Source organism: Anticarsia gemmatalis, chromosome 2 (genome assembly GCF_050436995.1).
Source record: "Anticarsia gemmatalis isolate Benzon Research Colony breed Stoneville strain chromosome 2, ilAntGemm2 primary, whole genome shotgun sequence".
In the NCBI taxonomy this organism is placed as follows: Eukaryota; Metazoa; Arthropoda; class Insecta; order Lepidoptera; family Erebidae; genus Anticarsia; species Anticarsia gemmatalis.
In genome coordinates, this window is record NC_134746.1 from 13,879,112 (window position 1) to 13,897,948 (window position 18,837).

Genomic DNA, 18,837 nt, shown 5'->3' on the forward strand with positions numbered 1-18,837 from the left:
TTTATTTTACATTTAAGATAGGTGTATGGATAGCAGCGAGCCACTGTGAGGAAGGTATAAATCAAATACGGTTTTACAAAATTAGTTTTCTTTATTAACATTACAAAGTATCGAAAGTATTCTAAACGTAAAATAATAATTAATAATTAAATGTCGTAGTCTAGGTAGTTATTGGTGGATCAGATCGGCGCAAACTGGATCATACTTTTAATATCTTTTACCAGAATTTCTAGGAAACTTCGATGCGATGCCGGCTGATTCTGTTTAAAATAATAAAAATATGTTATTATAAAATTTATAAATTAAGTAAACGATATTATTATGATAAATTCTACTTCTTTTTTAATTTATATAAAATATTATTGAAGAGTTAAAGTAGGTAGAAGGGAGTTATAAAATTTTAACATATTGCATTATTTATGTCAGATGTTTATTTTTAATTTATTATCGTTAGTTTATGCAATTAGAATAATATACAACCAAGCTGTGTTGTAGTTTGCACTTCTTTAGATTCATAGAACAGTGAAAAACCAATTTTGAACGATATCGTATTTTAACCAGACAAAATACTAAAAATTCACACACCTTAGCAGTGTCGAGTAGTTGTTCAGTGAAGCGGTCATTGAACACGGCGATGAGCTCCTTCCTGAGCTCAGGCAGTTCGTCGCCCGCGGCGCGCCACACACTACTGTTGAGCGTGTTGTGGTTGGTGTCGGCGGCCAGCGCGAGCTGCGTGGCGCGGGCGGCGCGCGCCCACACGAGGTGCGCGGCGGCGGACAGCGCATGCGCGGCGGCCGCCAGCTCCCCGCGCCGCATGCCCACGCGCTGCTGCAGCACGCACAGCGCGCGGGAACGACACTCCAGCGGCGGGAGCGTGGATGAATCCTCCGGGAGCAGCTTGCGCATGTCTGTGAAGTAATGTTGTTATAGTATAGCGATGTAGTACGTATACGTCCGTATACCTTAGCCGGGTCCAGACGAACGTCACGTGTAAGGTGGATTACATTATTACCATATAATATAACGTGAATTCTACATCTGAACGGCACTGCGAGGGTTACGCAACAAAAATTACACGGTGAATTACATTACACGTTTCGCTCGTCTAAACCCAGCTTTACGAACAAGTACACGCATGAATACGTCATAACTTAATATACCACTTTAGACATACCATAAAAAACATTAAAAATAACATCTATATGTTAACATAACCACAACTGAATCACCAAACACAATACACATCCATAAAATACACGTTAATATAATTGTATCTATCAAAAACAGAAACAACATAACCACTCATTGACACGATTAGACAACATGTACATACCATCGAGACTACAAGTAGGTAATTTAGACAGTTGATGCACACTAGTCGCGAGCAGTTTCTCATGATGATGATGCGCGGAGACCAGATGTTGCAACAACGCCAGCAGTCGTCCCACAGCGCCGCCTTCTAACGGTACAGTCTCGACCGCGCGACCAGACTCGTCGCACATTATATTGCGAGCATACGTTAGTAAGTTGCACACGATCTGCAAATGTAAAATTGTTGAGTCAGTCGGTAAATAGAGTAAAAAATCGCATACTACGGATTAAATCTTACTTACTTATAATTTACTAATACATATGTGTGTGCATTTCTTTTTATTTTTCATTATCTACAGCAATTTTACAGACAATTAACAAAGTATTGGGGCCAAACAAGGAAACAATATCGTAAACCTAGTCTTGTTTTCATATTCACCCAAATATGTTTACACGCTACCTACCTTATAGTACAGTAGGTTGTTCTGCGTATGGTCAGGCAGGTCATTGGCAGGTCTGTAGAACCTGGCCAGGAGCGCCAACATAAGCATGCGCACGCGCAGTGCGGCGGGCGCGGCGGGCTGCAGCGCCGTGGGCTCGGCCGCCGCCGCCGCACCGAACACCTCGCGGTTCGATGCCCGACCGATCACTGATGTTATGGCTTCTACTTCGATTAGGAGTTCTACAGGCGAGTTGGGGTGTGCCGCTCTGTTGAGAAGAAATGCGTTTGTGAGTTTTTAAAAAAACAACTCCCGCACTAAGAATCGCTTTTGTATCGCGGGGACTTTTACAAACAATCAATCAACGGACACAAAGTACAACCAGACCCGAAACAATTATTTGTGGATCCCACATAAAATTGTGAAGGCAGTCATAATATTATAATATAGTTGAATTAACTCATAATCACTGTTAGGTAATCATAATTACTAAGAATTTTATTTGTAAAGTTGATTGCAATAACACATTACATTCGTATAGCTCAGACTCTCATCTAAAAATCCCTCATTAAACACTTTATCTTCAACGTGCCTGTTGTAAACTAACTCGACTTGTAAAAACAACATCTCATACATTTTAAAATATGCTAGTATTACCTTAGCACCATGTCGATACACTCGACGTGACTGAGTAGCGCGTGATGCACGTGTAGCACGCAGCTGTGGTTCTGTCCTCCCAGTGTCGTGAGTAACGCGTCGCACAGCGCTAATGCTGGTACTAGGATTTGCCGGAATCTGGAAATACATATAGAAATATTTTTTAATAAAAGTGGAACTTTAAAGAATACGTCATACAGTAACACTTTTACAAAGGAGCAATAACAATAAAACGTAGTCCGTGCTAAACCACTTTTCATTTTGTTGACTCCCTAGTTTAATTCTTATTAAAGTCACCAACCCGCGATTTGCCAGCTAGGGCTCAAGGCCCTGCCTCGTTCTGAAAGACAACCTACCCCGGCAATGGAGCAGTCATGGGTTAAAAACGTAATTCCTGCTCGAATAATTCTAGGAAGTTGCATAACGAGGACGATGTCTATATTTGAAGGAAAACCTTGTTTACAACCGAATATTAAAACTTGAATCAAATTAACTGGTGTAAGATATTATTTAAAGTGAAGATTACACCCTCAATTTTGGAACATCAATTAACTTCTCAAGTATAGTAGCATACATACCTATTAGCGACGGACGGCACAAACTCAGTGTCAGCATGTTGCGCGTACCCCGTGTGTATGTCGGGGTGCGCGGACAGCGCGGACAGCGCCGCCACGCAGCCCAGCGCGCCCTGCGACAACAAGGTCTCGGCGCCCGACCGGCTGCCCGCCATCTTGATCAACAGGCCCATCTTGGACTCGTACACGTACAGCACGCGCAAGGACTTGGGGTTCGGTTCTAGAGTCTACAAAATACAATGATAGGTTTATGTTGTTACAATTGTTTGTAACATTTCTGTGTATTTTTTTTGTATAGAAAGCGAATTAAATCCAAAATCTTGTTTAAATTTAAAAGCTAAACTATAAGTTTTGTCGTCATACAAAATTACCGTACTTAGGAGAACAAATGTAATTCTCTGGGATGCACATAATGTAATCGAAATCACGGTAATTAGTCACTACATCACGTCAAATTATAGGAAAAGCTAGTTCAAAATAAATAAGATAAAATTACCTCTTTTAGGCCTTCATCATCTTGCAACAAACTATCAATCAAGCTTCTCAAATATCCTTGATTGGTCAACGTGTTCATCCAATCTGTCCTGGGGTTGATATCAATAAGAGTATCGAGGCACGCGAGCGCCACCATGCGGCACACATCGTGCCCCGCGCCGATACAGTCCGAGCACACGATCGTACACAAATTATCACCAAAATCACTAATCACATCGATCACCATAGACTTCAAAGCCGACTCTTCCCTATTTGAACTTCGCACTTTAGAACTGTCCAACCGACTTACGTAAGTCGTATTTACATTATCTTCTTCCGGATCGGCCGGACTAGTCTTCAAATTAACAATATTTAGGTAATTTAGTAAAGCTCCGTATAAATTCACTCTCATTTTTTGTGTAGAGCCTCCTGATACTAGAATCCAGCTTAGTATTTTGTGCAGTATGAATTTTAATGTTAGTGAATTTGTTTGCATCACTTGGTTAGTTGGTCCGAAGAAGCTCATTTCGAATTCTGACGTTTTTAAGTTAGAATCTCTTTTTTGTAGAATGTAGCAGTGTCTTAAGTTGACTAGTAGGAGTAGTACGGTGCCTGAAGCGAGGTTGCCCAGCTGTGGGAGGACTTCGCCAGGAGGGATTTTGTTCAGTAAGTCTTGTAGTATGTTCAAGAGGAGAGACTTTCTCGCTTCTAAGTTGAGGATGTCGTGAGGCGCGACGCAGAACAGTATCTCGGTAAGTTGCCGCCACGAGTCGTAGTAGTGAGTTAACGTGGCTGCGAGATTCCTTTGACGGTTCACTTCTGTTACGTAGTCTAGTACCTAGAAAGAAAAGTAATTTGTTAAATATCACGCGCGTGAAGTATCGTCGATTTAAAGAGATTCGACTTGATTGGTTAAGGTGATCTTTTGCTATTTCACATAAACGCAATAGTCGTGGGTTCGATTCACATTCTGAACATAACCTTTATTTATTTTTGTGACACAGAATAGTTAATTTGAAACGCTGACAAAGTCTGAAATTATTAAATTATCATGTAAGTCGAAATTACCTTCTGTATTTCATTGGCGACGAGGTTTCTTTGGGGTGCGGTGGCGTGTAGCGCGGCGAGCTCTCGCGTCAGCAGCGCATGCACTCGTGACACACTGATGCGTTTACCGCCAAGACCTGCACACAGTTACCATATATTTTATTTAAATTACAAAGATACTATGAAACAGAATCAGCTCAAAAATATCCTTTGTCAGCTTTAATTGTTTTTAATCTCAGTGTAAAAAATAAGAAAGTTCGAAAGTTCGTAGAGTAGAGTTTAAACTAGTGTATGATACATACCAGTTGGTAGATCGCAAGAAGCAATGGCTTGTCTTAGTTGTGTGGCGTGGAACAATTCCCAGCGAGGCTCTGATGCTGGCTCCACGCTCACCGGCAGCTCTTCTAGTGTACGACGTAGTAGACACCACTCCCATTCCTATAATCGTAAAATTTATTACTTAGCGGTATGTATACACATTTGGGGACGTTTCGGCACTGTCCATTTTCAATTTGAATGATTAGTGTACCTAACAGTTGTCATACACATGGTTTCTCTGTAAGGTACAGCCCTAACTTAAGGGCGGAGCTACAGCACTGTATTGCGTCGACGTATCGCTAATAATTGCACAACAGTTGTATTAATGTGTAACGTCGTTTTTGCGATGCGTCACGCAATACACTGTTCGACCTTCCTTGCTTACCCCATAACAACAAAGCAAGTTTTTATTTATATTTGTCTCACCTGTGTAGGGTGGTGTGCGGTGTGTGTGAGCGCAGTGAGCAGCGCGGACAGCGCGGCGTGCTGGCGCGTGGCGGCCGCCGCGCCCGCCTCGCACGCGCAAGCACGTAGTACCCACGAGCGAGACGACAGGGTCACTACGGAAGCGGTCTGCGGAAACGAATTATACATTAATAATCAATTATATCCTGTTACTAGGCAAAAGGTGTCCTCTCAAAATCAGGGAAGTATGGGCCCTGATTCCACCACTCTTGCCATATGTTCCACTTCATGTGAGGCTTGAGGTATACAATATAGTATGCAATGTTTACACTCTGCAACTTTGCACAGTATATGAGCTTCAAAGGAGCGACTCATAGAAAGCTTAAGTATTCTTTTATTAACTCTGTATAAAATTTACCTTGAGATCAACAGTAGCCTTGACATGTCTGGAGAGGAAGTAGTCTCTGGTCCTGAGGAACCTGAGCACCGGCGCCGACGTATTAGGTCGAGCACACAACCAGTATACCAAGCGGTAACAACTCTCTACCAGATTGTTCGCTTCCCTGAAACAAAAAGGAGCTTAAAAAGTATGTCGATAAAAATGTCCAACTGATTTACGTATAGGCACGCAGTCATCTTATCCCAAACTACAGAGCTTGTACTTTAACCCAGACAACTGATAATCGTGCTTATATATAGATAGATAAACATCCAGACTCAGAACACAAATATTTGTGCTGGGCGAGATTTAAAACCCAGCACACGTGCCGCTACGGTACTTGCGGCGAGGTGGACACGTCAACCACTACGACAGACACACAGTTGTGCATTGTTTGTTCAAAGTGAGCATGATGCATACCTTTGTGGGTTGTTAGATGCGATGTGTTGGTCCAATATGTCGAGTATAGAGTGTAGACAAGTACGCGGATACCCGCCCGCACCCGCCTCGCTCAAGTTACTGCGACTCACCTAAAAATATACACATTAGGATATATGTTTTGCTGTATATGCTGGTCATACTAAAAATTGTGGTTATTGAATATATTTAATTGTTTAATAATAACCAGCAAATAGCCTAAAAATAGTACAATAGTAAAACTAGTCTAGTCAATTTGACACCACTGTTACAATTATAGTGTCAGAACGTAAAGCAAATTTCGAAACTGGGTCAAAAGTAATTGCGTTAATGCTTATGTAACATAGGACAGGTAATAGTCACATAACGAGAAAGTTTTGAGTAAACAACGTACATCATCAGTAAGTTGATAACCGAGCAGCAGATGCGCGAGGTTGGGCGGCGCGGAGGGCAGCACGTGCTGCAGCAGCGCCACGATGCCCTCCTTGGCCTGGCGCACGGGGCCCGCGCCCTCCGCCTGCTGCGCCCACTCCTCCGCCTCCAGGCACTCCACGAACCCGTGCCTAGCAACAAACAACTATAGTTAATATACCAGCACTTATTCATTTTACACCATATTTATCTTGCGTATACGTTTACATGCACGATTACGTACTCGTGATCTTTGATGTACAAGTTTATATGTTGCACGAAAAGATCGGTAAGTTTTGTAGTTTGTTTGGTGAAACGCACTAACCTCAGGAACGACTGGTGCGAATTGAAAATATATTTTGCTGTTGGATAGCCTATTTATCGAGAAAGGCTTTAGGCTGTATAACATAACGCTACGACTATAAGGAGCGTGCACATTACCTGATGTCGGCTCGCGCTTGCTTGTGCGTGATGGAGGCGAGCAGGTGTCTCGCGGCGGCGGGCACGTGCAGCGCGCGGCCCAGCAGCGCCACGGCCCGCGCCGCGCCCGCCGGCAGCGTGCCCACGTGCTGCAGCACCTTGCAGCACGTCACTAATGCTATGTGTCATGTCGTGCACATTACCTGATGTCGGCTCGCGCTTGCTTGTGCGTGATGGAGGCGAGCAGGTGTCTCGCGGCGGCGGGCACGTGCAGCGCGCGGCCCAGCAGCGCCACGGCCCGCGCCGCGCCCGCCGGCAGCGTGCCCACGTGCTGCAGCACCTTGCAGCACGTCACTAATGCTATGTGTCATGTCGTGCACATTACCTGATGTCGGCTCGCGCTTGCTTGTGCGTGATGGAGGCGAGCAGGTGTCTCGCGGCGGCGGGCACGTGCAGCGCGCGGCCCAGCAGCGCCACGGCCCGCGCCGCGCCCGCCGGCAGCGTGCCCACGTGCTGCAGCACCTTGCAGCACGTCACTAATGCTATGTGTCATGTCGTGCACATTACCTGATGTCGGCTCGCGCTTGCTTGTGCGTGATGGAGGCGAGCAGGTGTCTCGCGGCGGCGGGCACGTGCAGCGCGCGGCCCAGCAGCGCCACGGCCCGCGCCGCGCCCGCCGGCAGCGTGCCCACGTGCTGCAGCACCTTGCAGCACGTCACTAATGCTATGTGTCATGTCGTGCACATTACCTGATGTCGGCTCGCGCTTGCTTGTGCGTGATGGAGGCGAGCAGGTGTCTCGCGGCGGCGGGCACGTGCAGCGCGCGGCCCAGCAGCGCCACGGCCCGCGCCGCGCCCGCCGGCAGCGTGCCCACGTGCTGCAGCACCTTGCAGCACGTCACTAATGCTATGTGTCATGTCGTGCACATTACCTGATGTCGGCTCGCGCTTGCTTGTGCGTGATGGAGGCGAGCAGGTGTCTCGCGGCGGCGGGCACGTGCAGCGCGCGGCCCAGCAGCGCCACGGCCCGCGCCGCGCCCGCCGGCAGCGTGCCCACGTGCTGCAGCACCTTGCAGCACGTCACTAATGCTATGTGTCATGTCGTGCACATTACCTGATGTCGGCTCGCGCTTGCTTGTGCGTGATGGAGGCGAGCAGGTGTCTCGCGGCGGCGGGCACGTGCAGCGCGCGGCCCAGCAGCGCCACGGCCCGCGCCGCGCCCGCCGGCAGCGTGCCCACGTGCTGCAGCACCTTGCAGCACGTCACTAATGCTATGTGTCATGTCGTGCACATTACCTGATGTCGGCTCGCGCTTGCTTGTGCGTGATGGAGGCGAGCAGGTGTCTCGCGGCGGCGGGCACGTGCAGCGCGCGGCCCAGCAGCGCCACGGCCCGCGCCGCGCCCGCCGGCAGCGTGCCCACGTGCTGCAGCACCTTGCAGCACGTCACTAATGCTATGTGTCATGTCGTGCACATTACCTGATGTCGGCTCGCGCTTGCTTGTGCGTGATGGAGGCGAGCAGGTGTCTCGCGGCGGCGGGCACGTGCAGCGCGCGGCCCAGCAGCGCCACGGCCCGCGCCGCGCCCGCCGGCAGCGTGCCCACGTGCTGCAGCACCTTGCAGCACGTCACTAGCCGGCACGTGTTGTCCGGACCCTCCGGAGCTGCACAACACATCACACATCAATACATCAACCTATAGAATTTGCCTTGTTCACCCCTAACCCCGATAAGGATAAAACGGCTAAGTGCTTGTTCACGTTGGAACTCGCGGGCGCGGTGGCGGTCGCGAGCGCTGGGACGTGGCGATTTGTGTTCACGTTGGCCGCCAGGCGGGCGTTTGGCTCAAACTGGTTGATCTTACTTGACGATCTTCTTGACCCGCCACCGCTAGTTCGACGTGAACACACACGAACATCTTCACGCGTTTGATATTGGCGCGAGCGCGCCACGCGGGCCGCGCGCGACGCCGCTAGCTCGCCCGCGACTTAGACCGCGCGAACGGTTTGTACGTGAACACTTCGGTACAACGCCATATGTTTGATATTTCGCGACCGCGCCCGCCACCGCGCCCGCGAGTCAACGTGAATGATCACTAACGCACTAGCGGTTGACGCCGGAACGGTTAGCCGCGCGGTAAAGTTTTATATACAACCGCTTATGAACTAAACTAGTGTGTTAGGCTATGAAACGATATTAAGTGCGTTTGAACGTTTGTGACGTCATGCTCACAAGTCAAAAGGCACGGTAGATGGCTCGTAGTGTGATATTATACATACCTAGTATAAGCTTGGACAGTCCCACAATGAGTACGGCGCGGTTGGCCTCAGCAGCTGCGTTGAGTAGCGGACGTTCTAACGCAAGAGCTCGCTCTAAGATCTGTAACACGCTCACTAAGCTCTGCTCCACGTATGTCTAGACAATGGGAATATTACACAGGTTAGTATTGGGAAAATATTTCAACGGTACGTAAATACGACTTAAAAGTCAACGCTCAGACTACCTAGACATACTCACTGATCTTTGTTATTTGATTTGTTGCGTATCAGTTACCTAACCGAAAATTGGTTTGAATAAGCTGGCATATAAATAAATAAATAAATATCATTGGACAACTCACACACGGTCATTTGATTCCAAACTAACCAGAGCTTGTACTATTGGTAACCAAATAACTGATAAACATACTTATATACATATTTCTAAATACATACTTATATAGATAAATTGACATCCAGGCTCAGAACAAATACTCGTGCTCATCACACAAAGATTTGTCCCGGGTGGGATTCGATATAATGTTCATATATTGTAACGCACACGTACGTGCACGCATTGAACGGACGTATATGTTTCTAGATTTAACGTTTTTATTACCAAGATTAATTACAAAAAATATTAAAATCAACAAACAGACAAATTATAAGTTTCATTCACATACCTTGCCAAGCGGCGGGTGTCTATCAAGCAGGTCCAGTGCTTCATCGAGCGAGCTCAGCAGTAGTCTCAATAGCTCTGACTTAGTATGCACTTGTAGTAGCAGTCTGAAGCCGGGGGGCGGGTTCGTGTCCGGCTCGCGGCCCGGCGGGGGGAAGTCCGAGGGGCAAGGCTCGTACTGGTCCAGCCAGCGAGCGAACAGACGGAAGCAGAGAGACAACATCTGTGGAGAAATTTTGATTTAACTTAAGTTGTACAAGAAGTTGATAAAAATCTCGATATTTACGAAATTAAACAAAAATATTAGAAGATATTTGGATGCAATCGTGAGTCTAGAATAATAAAAATGCCGATTTATAGTGATTTTTGATACATTAAATTATTATCATGGACAAATTTGAGGGCAGAAGCTAACGAAAACTCATAAATCTTTTTGTCACCAATAAAATGTTATTGCCTCCACAACAACACAACGCGTGTTTCTTCCAAATGGATCACACTCGTATGTTATTGTTCCTCTATTAAACCCTAATTAATTTTAAGAAGCAGAGATCTCACCTGCCACTTCTCATGCGGCTTGGCGTAGGGCCTGTGCGGCGCGGGCAGCGCCAGCCTGTTGAGCACGTGCTCCACGTACGGGTCTAGGCCGGGCGGCCGCGCTCCTGCGCCTAGTGCCCGGGGGAGCGGTGCTGCCGCGCACAGGGAGTCCAGCAGTGTCACGAACGCACGGGACAGAGGGTACTCCTCGATGCGACACTCCACCTGGGATTTAAAATAAGATTTAAATACAAGGAACAAAAGTTCTACATTTATTTACCAGTGGACGTTTAGTTACAGTTGCAACTTTTCCTGTCCTGTCCTTACTTAAGGGACTATTCTCAATATTTTTCAATTATCAATGTTTATTTCTTCACTACATGACATTTTGATGATTTTACTTTTAGTGTCACACAACTAAACCAATATACGTAAGATAGATAATATATATTTTACATTTGCAACGAACTACCTCAGAAATTAAAACATCAATAATCGAAATATTTTCAAAAACTGTAAAATACTCTTGTCTACAAACGAAAGATCATAATTCATAAGAGATCTGTTACCTCCTGCAGCTCTGCGTTGAGCGCTCTCTTGTCGTTGTTGTGCGCCACGAGGTGCGCGGCCTCGAGCGCGGCCCACACGCGGGGCGCGGTGCCGGCCGTGCTGCCCAGTGCTGCTAGCGTCGTGCACAGCTCCGCCTTCAGGCCCAGCGGGATGTGGCAGCAGATCAGACCTAAGCATACAAAGTACATATTTCAATATACTAGGAGAAGGAGAACTGAAGATCAAGAGATACTGACAAGTAGCGTTTAGTTGGCTCTAAGAAATGTGACCAGTCACAAAGCTTTTCATCTATATACATAAAAATGAATTGCTGTTCGTTAGTCTCGCTAAAACTCGTGAACGGCTGGACCGATTAGGCTAATTTTGGTCTTGAATTATTTGTGGAAATCCAGAGAAGGTGTAAAAGATGAATAAATTTGAAAATGCGCGGTACTAAGTAAAAAAAAGAAAGCGTGAGCGGAACTGCGCGGGTCAGCTAGTTTAGAAATATAGATCTCATAATTCACTAAAACGTAGATGAACGTAGACCATATTATTATGACACTAAAGAAATAATCATTGGTCCCATCAAAAACACTTCGCTAAAACCTGTAAAAACCGTTCACAATATACAGCCGTTCACAATACAAAGCAACTCACCAAACATGCAATTAACAGCATCCCACTGTAGATTATCGCATATGGCGGCGGTGGCGAGCGGGTCCTCCCTGGCCACGGCGGCGATGAGCTTGAGGGCGGCCATCATGGCGTCCACCTCCTCCTGGCGCACCAGCAGCTTGCCGGGCCGCGCCGCCGCCGTCACGATGGCCGACGCGCCCAGAGACGATGTGTGCACGTGCTCGAAGGGTGCACCGCCCGTACGGAGGTTGCTGTAATGTACGTGTACGTTTGAATTTGGTTTTGTGTGTATTAGTTTTTTATTTCGGAATATTACAAAATATCGCAAGAGAAATCAATACATGTGATACTTCTTTATACCTTGATGTCCAAACATATATTACTTGGAATTTTAATAATTAGGTATATGATTTTAAGTAAAAAATCAGTGCAAGCTAAATTTTAAGGTTTTTTAGGTAAAATCATTGCATGTTATTTTGGAAAAGTGGCAGGGGTAAGGAGGGTAAACAGTCCTCTAAAAACAGTTAGTAGTGTAAATAGATAATTATGTATAGAAATAACGGAGTCTACTGACCTGTGGTACCTTGCGAGCGCCGTGAGCAGGTGGTGCGCGGACAGCGCGTCGCGGCGCGCCAGCAGCGCCCAGGTGTGCTTGGGCACGGCCAGCGAGCCCAGCGCGCGCAGGTACGCGCCCAGCAGCGGCCCGCACACCACCTCGCCCGACAGCCGCACGAACTTGTACAGCGTGGCCGCGCGCCCGCCAGACCTGCCACAATACAATATATCCTTTATTTCGTAAACTTTTTACCAATTATTTGAAATGGTCATATAGTTAAATTCCTTTATTAATAATTAATGTTTATCATAAAGTTTCAATGCTTTTACATTATGAAATAACCAAATATCATATTTTTATAAGTTACAAAGTTTAATTATAATGTACATACCTGTGCGTGTGTGGGTGCGGGTGCGTCTGGCAGGCCTGCCAGTAGTCGTGGCGCAGGCCCAGCGGGTCCACAGCATAGAGTCGCTCCACACAGCGCAGCAGCGCGTCGAGGCGCGTGCGGGGCGCGTGCGCGGCGGCGGGCGGCGCCAGCCCCTCCATGCTGTACATCTGCACCGCGCGGGCCGCCTCATCAGCCCTAGCCAACAAATAAATATTTACCAATTAGTCTTTGGAACATTAATAGGTCCAAGCACTATATGCGGCATATTCATAAAGTAAAAAAAATAAGTATGGATGTACTAACTTGACCCTCATCTCCATAAGTTTAGAGTGCATGAGCACGATGAAGTCTGTGATGAGTGTGTGCACGCGTCGCTGATAGTACTCCTCCTTGGCGACGAACTCAGTTGATAGGATCGCCTCGTCTAAATACTCGAACACCTGGGACAAACATACATAACATTATCGTGGGGAATAATGTTGTTTTTTTAATTTATCACCACCTTACAGTAACAGTAGGTAAACTACACATCTATACTAATATAATAAAGCTGAAGAGTTTGTTTGTTTGTTTGTTTGTTTGTTTGAACGCGCTAATCTCAGGAACTACTGGTCCGATTGAAAAATTTTTTCAGTGTTAGATAGCCCATTCATCGAGGAAGGCTATAGGCTATATAACATCACGCTACAGTCATTAGGAGCGGAGTAGCAACGAAAAATGTTACAAAAACGGGGAAAATTGTGACCTATTCTCTTAGGTTACGCAAGCGAAGTTGCGCGGGTCATGTAAGATAAAGGTAAGTGAGGTGGTGACGGGTAATGAGTCAGTAAGTGCAAATTTCAAAACCAAATCTTATAGTATCAATTCGTAGAAACTTGTTTTACATTCCAATGGAGCAATCTTAATTGGTGTGTTTATCGAAAAAATATTGACCTATGTATAATTTTCAATAAACTTCAATTCTATTCTCTTACGAATAAGTTTTTAGGTGATTATACGAAAGTAGTGGTAGGTAGTCGTAGGTCCTAGGATCCTATAATGACATTACCTTGCCATCAATAGCAGCATCAACCAGCATTTCATCTTGATCCAGCAGCTCGCACTTGAGATGATGTTTGAGTAGCGAGTGAGGCGCCCTCTTTAATGCCGCAAGGGCGAGGCCCAGTGCCAGCTGACAAAGGGCCCGAGCTCCTCCCTCCATTCCAGACCCAGTGCCTGATAATTCGTCCAGTAGAACTGATATTAAGTCCGGTTCTTGGATTAGAGGGAGTTTCTTTGCTAACTCTTCGCCGTCCTCCCGCCTATAAAAAAAAAACAATAAGCTTTTAAATGACGTAGGAAAATAATCGTGTATTTTGATGTCGTTGCATAATGTTAGGTTTAAAGATACAAAGTATTTCGTGTTTCGTCTTAATATTATGCTCTTTTCCATAAGAAGATTTAAGTGTCTCTTACTGTGCTCTTGCAATGGCTCTTAGATAATTTGGGCATAGATACGGTGAATTTTGGAGCCTCCTTTTGAAACAATGAATTGTTATGTAAAATTAAATAGAATATATTACCTGTGTAATACTGATAAGTCCAGCGCGTACAGTAGCGCCATTTGTAAAGCGAGCGATATCTCGTCGAGCGCGCCCGTCGGACCTTGTGACGGTGATGTCGTTTGCTAAAACAACACATACATTCAGTATGATTACATGATGAATTTCAACTAATGTAATTTATCAACGAAAAGCACTACATTTATTTATAATACCTCGTTAGTTGGTAGTAAAAACAATAATTGTTTATGCAATTTACCTCATTTATAAGTCTGAGTAGGATGTCCCTGCTGAGTCCTCGTTGAGCGGAGGCAGCGAATACCACACCCGCCAATAACTTCCTGTTAATAACAAAAATATTATTACCTCTCAATCAAAGAAAACTTTATTAATTGATCGATATATTTCATTTACAATAAGGTCTTCATTACATTACTCCTATGCAAGACGAAATAAAAGCTTACATTTAACACATTAGGTTGGTGTAGAGTATTGAGTTGATGTTATGACTTTTGTCTTTGGTCTCTGAAGCCATGCTACACACATATTCGGTTCGACAATATCGATCGAAAAACAGTGCCGATTCACGTGTACGGCTCGTGTTAATCAGGTTCATCTACACATATTCAGTTTTGTCGCCTGGCTAGGCCGATTAATGTCGAACTGAATGTAACAAGATTGACTACCGCCGTCGGAACAAGGCGTGATTTCACATATATATATAAGATCTAAGGTTCTTAATTTAGTTTAGTTTATTACCTAGTAGTTTCAATTGTAGTAACAAGTCTGGCGTGGTGCTTGCTCGGCGGTAGCGCGCGGTTGTTCTGCAGCAGCTCCAGCTCGGACTCCAGCGTGAAGCGGCGCAGCGCGTCCAGCGCGTTGGCCAGCAAGCCGTCCGATATCAGCTGCTCCACGTACCGGGACACGTATGTGATTATCTCCTCGCGGGCGTTTATTGACCTGGATATATGGAATAATTGTATAATTAAATATGACACATTGACCAATTTATCATGTACATACAATCATAATAAATGCTTTAAAATGACTATTTACCCTGTATGTTTTGGGGTACATAACTTATTATCGCTAGGGCGCATGATCGTATTTAAATCAATAGTGATTCCAATTATTGTTTTTGAAGCAGAAAAGAAAACTTTTAGATTGCAATTATGAATTTTTGGTTTAGGCGCATTAGGGCTAATTCTCATTATGGCAACCGACTCGCTAATGGACTACTTCTCATTATGGCCACTTCTCATTTTGGCTACTTCTCATTAGGGCTACTTCTCACTTGGGCTACTTCTCAATAGGGCAACTTCTCACTTGGGCTACTTCTCGTTAGGGCTACTTCTCAAAATTGGGGAATGTTTATTGAAATAAATGCTGTCTTTATGTACATATAATATAACATGTTTATTCATTCATAAGAGATTAATGACATTATTATAAGAATAAATCAACATTAATCCACACAATAATCAACAAACAATATTAATTAGGTATATATTTATAGAAGCATAAATCAACACAATAATTAACAATCAGTAGATTCCTTTATATAAGAAGCTGGTAATAAGTCATTTTCTTTAAAAATGTAAGAACTGTTATTTGACCATTTTTTAGTTTCGTAAGTACTTTTTTATACCTTTTGTCGAAATTAATGTACTTGTTATGCCGTTTTGTTTTAGTTTGAATTTGGAGTCTGTTCTTGAGTTTGGAGTCAAAATGTTTGGCTTCTTTTCGGAGCTTCTGTAAGAATAATAATAAACTTGGACGTTTGGGAATTTTCACATTTATCCGATGGTGCCACCCCTCAAGAGAGTTGGTAGTTCGGTGGCGTTGTCCAGAGCAACTAAGAAGCGCAGGGTTCATTCTTGGATACCACTGTTTTGCAAAGTATTTTAAAAATGTTTCAAACAATGGTAACAACGATTCATTTCCAATAATCTCTGTTAGTTTTTGGCAACCCTCTGGAATATTCTCTGCAGGTAAAAGTGGTAGAATAGCTATTTTTCTCATAATCTGTCTAGTTTCTTTTCTTTTAGTCAAATTTAACTCTTTCGCCTTCTTCCAGATGGCTTTTTGATAGTGGAAATAACATCCGGTTATTTGTGCATCAGGATACACGGTTTTTACCGCGTTCATTATACCTAATTCATAGTCACATTTTAAGTTGGTAATATTTATTTTCAATACACTTCTCATTATGTAATTAATGTATTATCAATTAATGTTGATTTATTCTTATAATAATGTCATTAATCTCTTATGAATGAATAAACATATTATATTATATGTACATAAAGACAGCATTTATTTCAATAAACATTCCCCAATTTTGAGAAGTAGCCCTAACGAGAAGTAGCCCAAGTGAGAAGTTGCCCTATTGAGAAGTAGCCCAAGTGAGAAGTAGCCCTAATGAGAAGTAGCCAAAATGAGAAGTGGCCATAATGAGAAGTAGTCCATTAGCGAGTCGGTTGCCATAATGAGAATTAGCCCTAATGCGCCTAAACCGAATTTTTTGTCTGATCCTCAATAATAAAAATAAATTAACAATGCAAGTATTGTTAATTTTCGTATTAAATTAGCTGTCTTACTGTTTATCGATTTTAATTGGTAATCCACAAAACGAATAAATACATACCAAGACACTCCATCAGTAGCCATGACCAGTTCTTTAAGGGCTTGCACCATGGCTCTCCTGCCGTCGTAGTACAACAGCACAGCGACGAGCCCGCGCGGCAGGCCCGGGTGACGCGGCGACTGACGCTGGGCAGTGTGCAGCAGTTCTAATGCGAGGTACTCACTCACATTGTACATGTCTGGAGAAGAAAATAACATTTTAAAAACAATATGTCCATGATTGTATAGACAAACAACTAGATCCAGTTGCTGAATTAGAAGTATATCAGAGGATGATAGATTTAAGGTGATGGGTAGGAAAGTGCTTACAAAAGTATAAATCTGTGATACAAGTTATGCTAAAATATTGTAGGCAGTGGTGAATAATATAAAACATCTGAGTCTGACCAATCAAAGAGTATTTTATTCTATTATAAGAAGGGCAAAAAATAAGCAATAATTTGTTTAATAATTAGCAATTAAATAGTTTTTTTAATTATTTGTCTCTCACACTGAGTAGTTGCAAAAAAAGTAATTTATGTGACTTTATGGATAATAATTATGAAGAAATAGACTTGCAATGTTTACCAACCTGATATAATAATAGCTTCATCCACTAGTTCCTTGGACAGCAGGGTGCGACCAATACTAGGGAGTGTCACACCCTCTGTCACTCCTCTCTTTATCTCATCCCTGCTCGATGGGTTCTTTGCCTACAACAAACAAAACACTGTTTGCTGGAACAACACCACTTACTACAGTTACATGTGCTTTACAAACTATGGAGCACAAATTTCATGGGATTTCATAATATAATTTGAAAAAAGGGATTTTATATCATTGTCAGTAGTCAGTTTAGAAAGAGGACGCACTGCAAAGCAAAAGAAGACTTTATTCCTCTTAGATATGTGCTAGTCCTTTCTCTAAAAATTTTTAACTTGTTGAATTATTCCTTAGAACTTCAGTCTTAGAATAAAATTAAACTTACAGGATTCTTAAACAAAGCCAGGAATGTCTGCTTGTGCCGTCGCAGCACTGACTCAAATGTGTGGACTGCATATGGGGCTCCTCCACCCTCGTGAGCAAGGTAGCCTTCCACCACTGACACCAGTTCTTTGTAGGGGGTCCATAAGTCATCTGTTGTTGTGCCTGCAAAGATTTTGCAATTGGTAACTTTTATATAGAGTTTAAAGGGTGTAGTAGTATTTAATAAAAAAAATAAACAAAAACTATAGTGAGTTTTCACTTAAAAAAAAACTATTTAAACATAGGACAGTTCCTCTTTCTATTAATGTGCTATGCTTAATAATAATTTTGTAGGTAGATACATACTAATAAATTAGGTTGTAGAAATTGTTATTTTTTTTTACTTGATACTACAACTGCTACTATTAACTAATGTGTATGTCTTTTGATGATTTCAAGGTTAAGGTTCCCGAATAACCCTATTTTAGGAAAGAAAAATAGTTACTACTAGTTACTACTAATTAAAACTGATCATCAAAAATACTACTTCCAAAATAAATAAACAACTCATTCAGTTGAATAAGTAAACTTGTTATAAGAACTTTGACAGTATTTACTGTATGCATCTGCCTGTAAAATAGCTACAGATACATGTATTCACAAGTTTACAAGGTCTATAACCTCAAATATACAAAGTTAGCAAATACACTACAATTTACCATTTACTAATGAATCCCGGTAATAATTAAGCAAATAGTTGTAAGACTATAAAGTCAGGGTGCCTCTAAATAATGAAAAAAATAGATTTTGCATAAAACCGCTAAATAATTTGTTTTAGAAATAGGTTATGCTGTTTGACGAATATTTACCTTCGTTGATATCCATTGTGTTCATTTATTCACTGGACATATAGACTAGATTATAATAACTCTTCACAATCACTAGTTTACAAAATTATATAAAAGTTAAATATAAATTACTGGCAAATATTTTATATTTTGAATTCGTGATTTCATTTGACAGTTAGCGACAAGACGCGCGCCCAGTAAGTTTGCCGTTCGGAAACAAATAGTTTGAGTATCCAGCTTTTTAGAGCAGAGCATTCCAACGACAAGGTTCTATTTATAAAAGCAGAGGTCTAAGTGGATACGTTTACTTTAATTGTGAAGCAATCCATTTAGATGT

General features: G+C 43.3%; 1 protein-coding gene across 1 annotated transcript; it reads right to left on the reverse strand.

Moving 5' to 3' along the window:
* Positions 1-77: 77 nt before the first annotated feature.
* Positions 78-18,698, reverse strand: Nup205 (nuclear pore complex protein Nup205). The gene is made up of 30 exons (XM_076133942.1): positions 18,522-18,698; positions 17,675-17,835; positions 17,279-17,399; positions 16,709-16,886; positions 14,821-15,021; positions 14,321-14,402; positions 14,083-14,186; positions 13,569-13,821; positions 12,824-12,960; positions 12,521-12,715; positions 12,148-12,339; positions 11,595-11,824; positions 10,955-11,124; positions 10,407-10,610; positions 9,853-10,071; positions 9,191-9,326; positions 8,392-8,575; positions 6,478-6,646; positions 6,087-6,196; positions 5,646-5,790; positions 5,249-5,395; positions 4,807-4,942; positions 4,526-4,641; positions 3,480-4,295; positions 2,987-3,210; positions 2,409-2,546; positions 1,776-2,019; positions 1,334-1,538; positions 586-908; positions 78-260 (listed from the first exon to the last, which is right to left on the reverse strand). Exons 1-30 carry the CDS (start codon positions 18,544-18,546, stop codon positions 180-182), a joined length of 5,646 nt encoding a protein of 1,881 aa, XP_075990057.1. The 5' UTR covers positions 18,547-18,698; the 3' UTR covers positions 78-179.
* Between the last annotated feature and the right edge of the window lie 139 nt (positions 18,699-18,837).

Bases quoted from the DNA above. Each gene is read 5' to 3' on its own strand.
- Nup205 (XM_076133942.1), bottom strand. From the start codon at position 18,546: ATGAACACAATGGATATCAACGAAG. The intron at 4,642-4,806 runs GTATGTATCATA...AACTGTGTGCAG, and splicing joins TTCTTGCGATCTACCAACTG to GTCTTGGCGGTAAACGCATC. The intron at 3,211-3,479 runs GTAATTTTATCT...TGTATTTTGTAG, and splicing joins ATGATGAAGGCCTAAAAGAG to ACTCTAGAACCGAACCCCAA.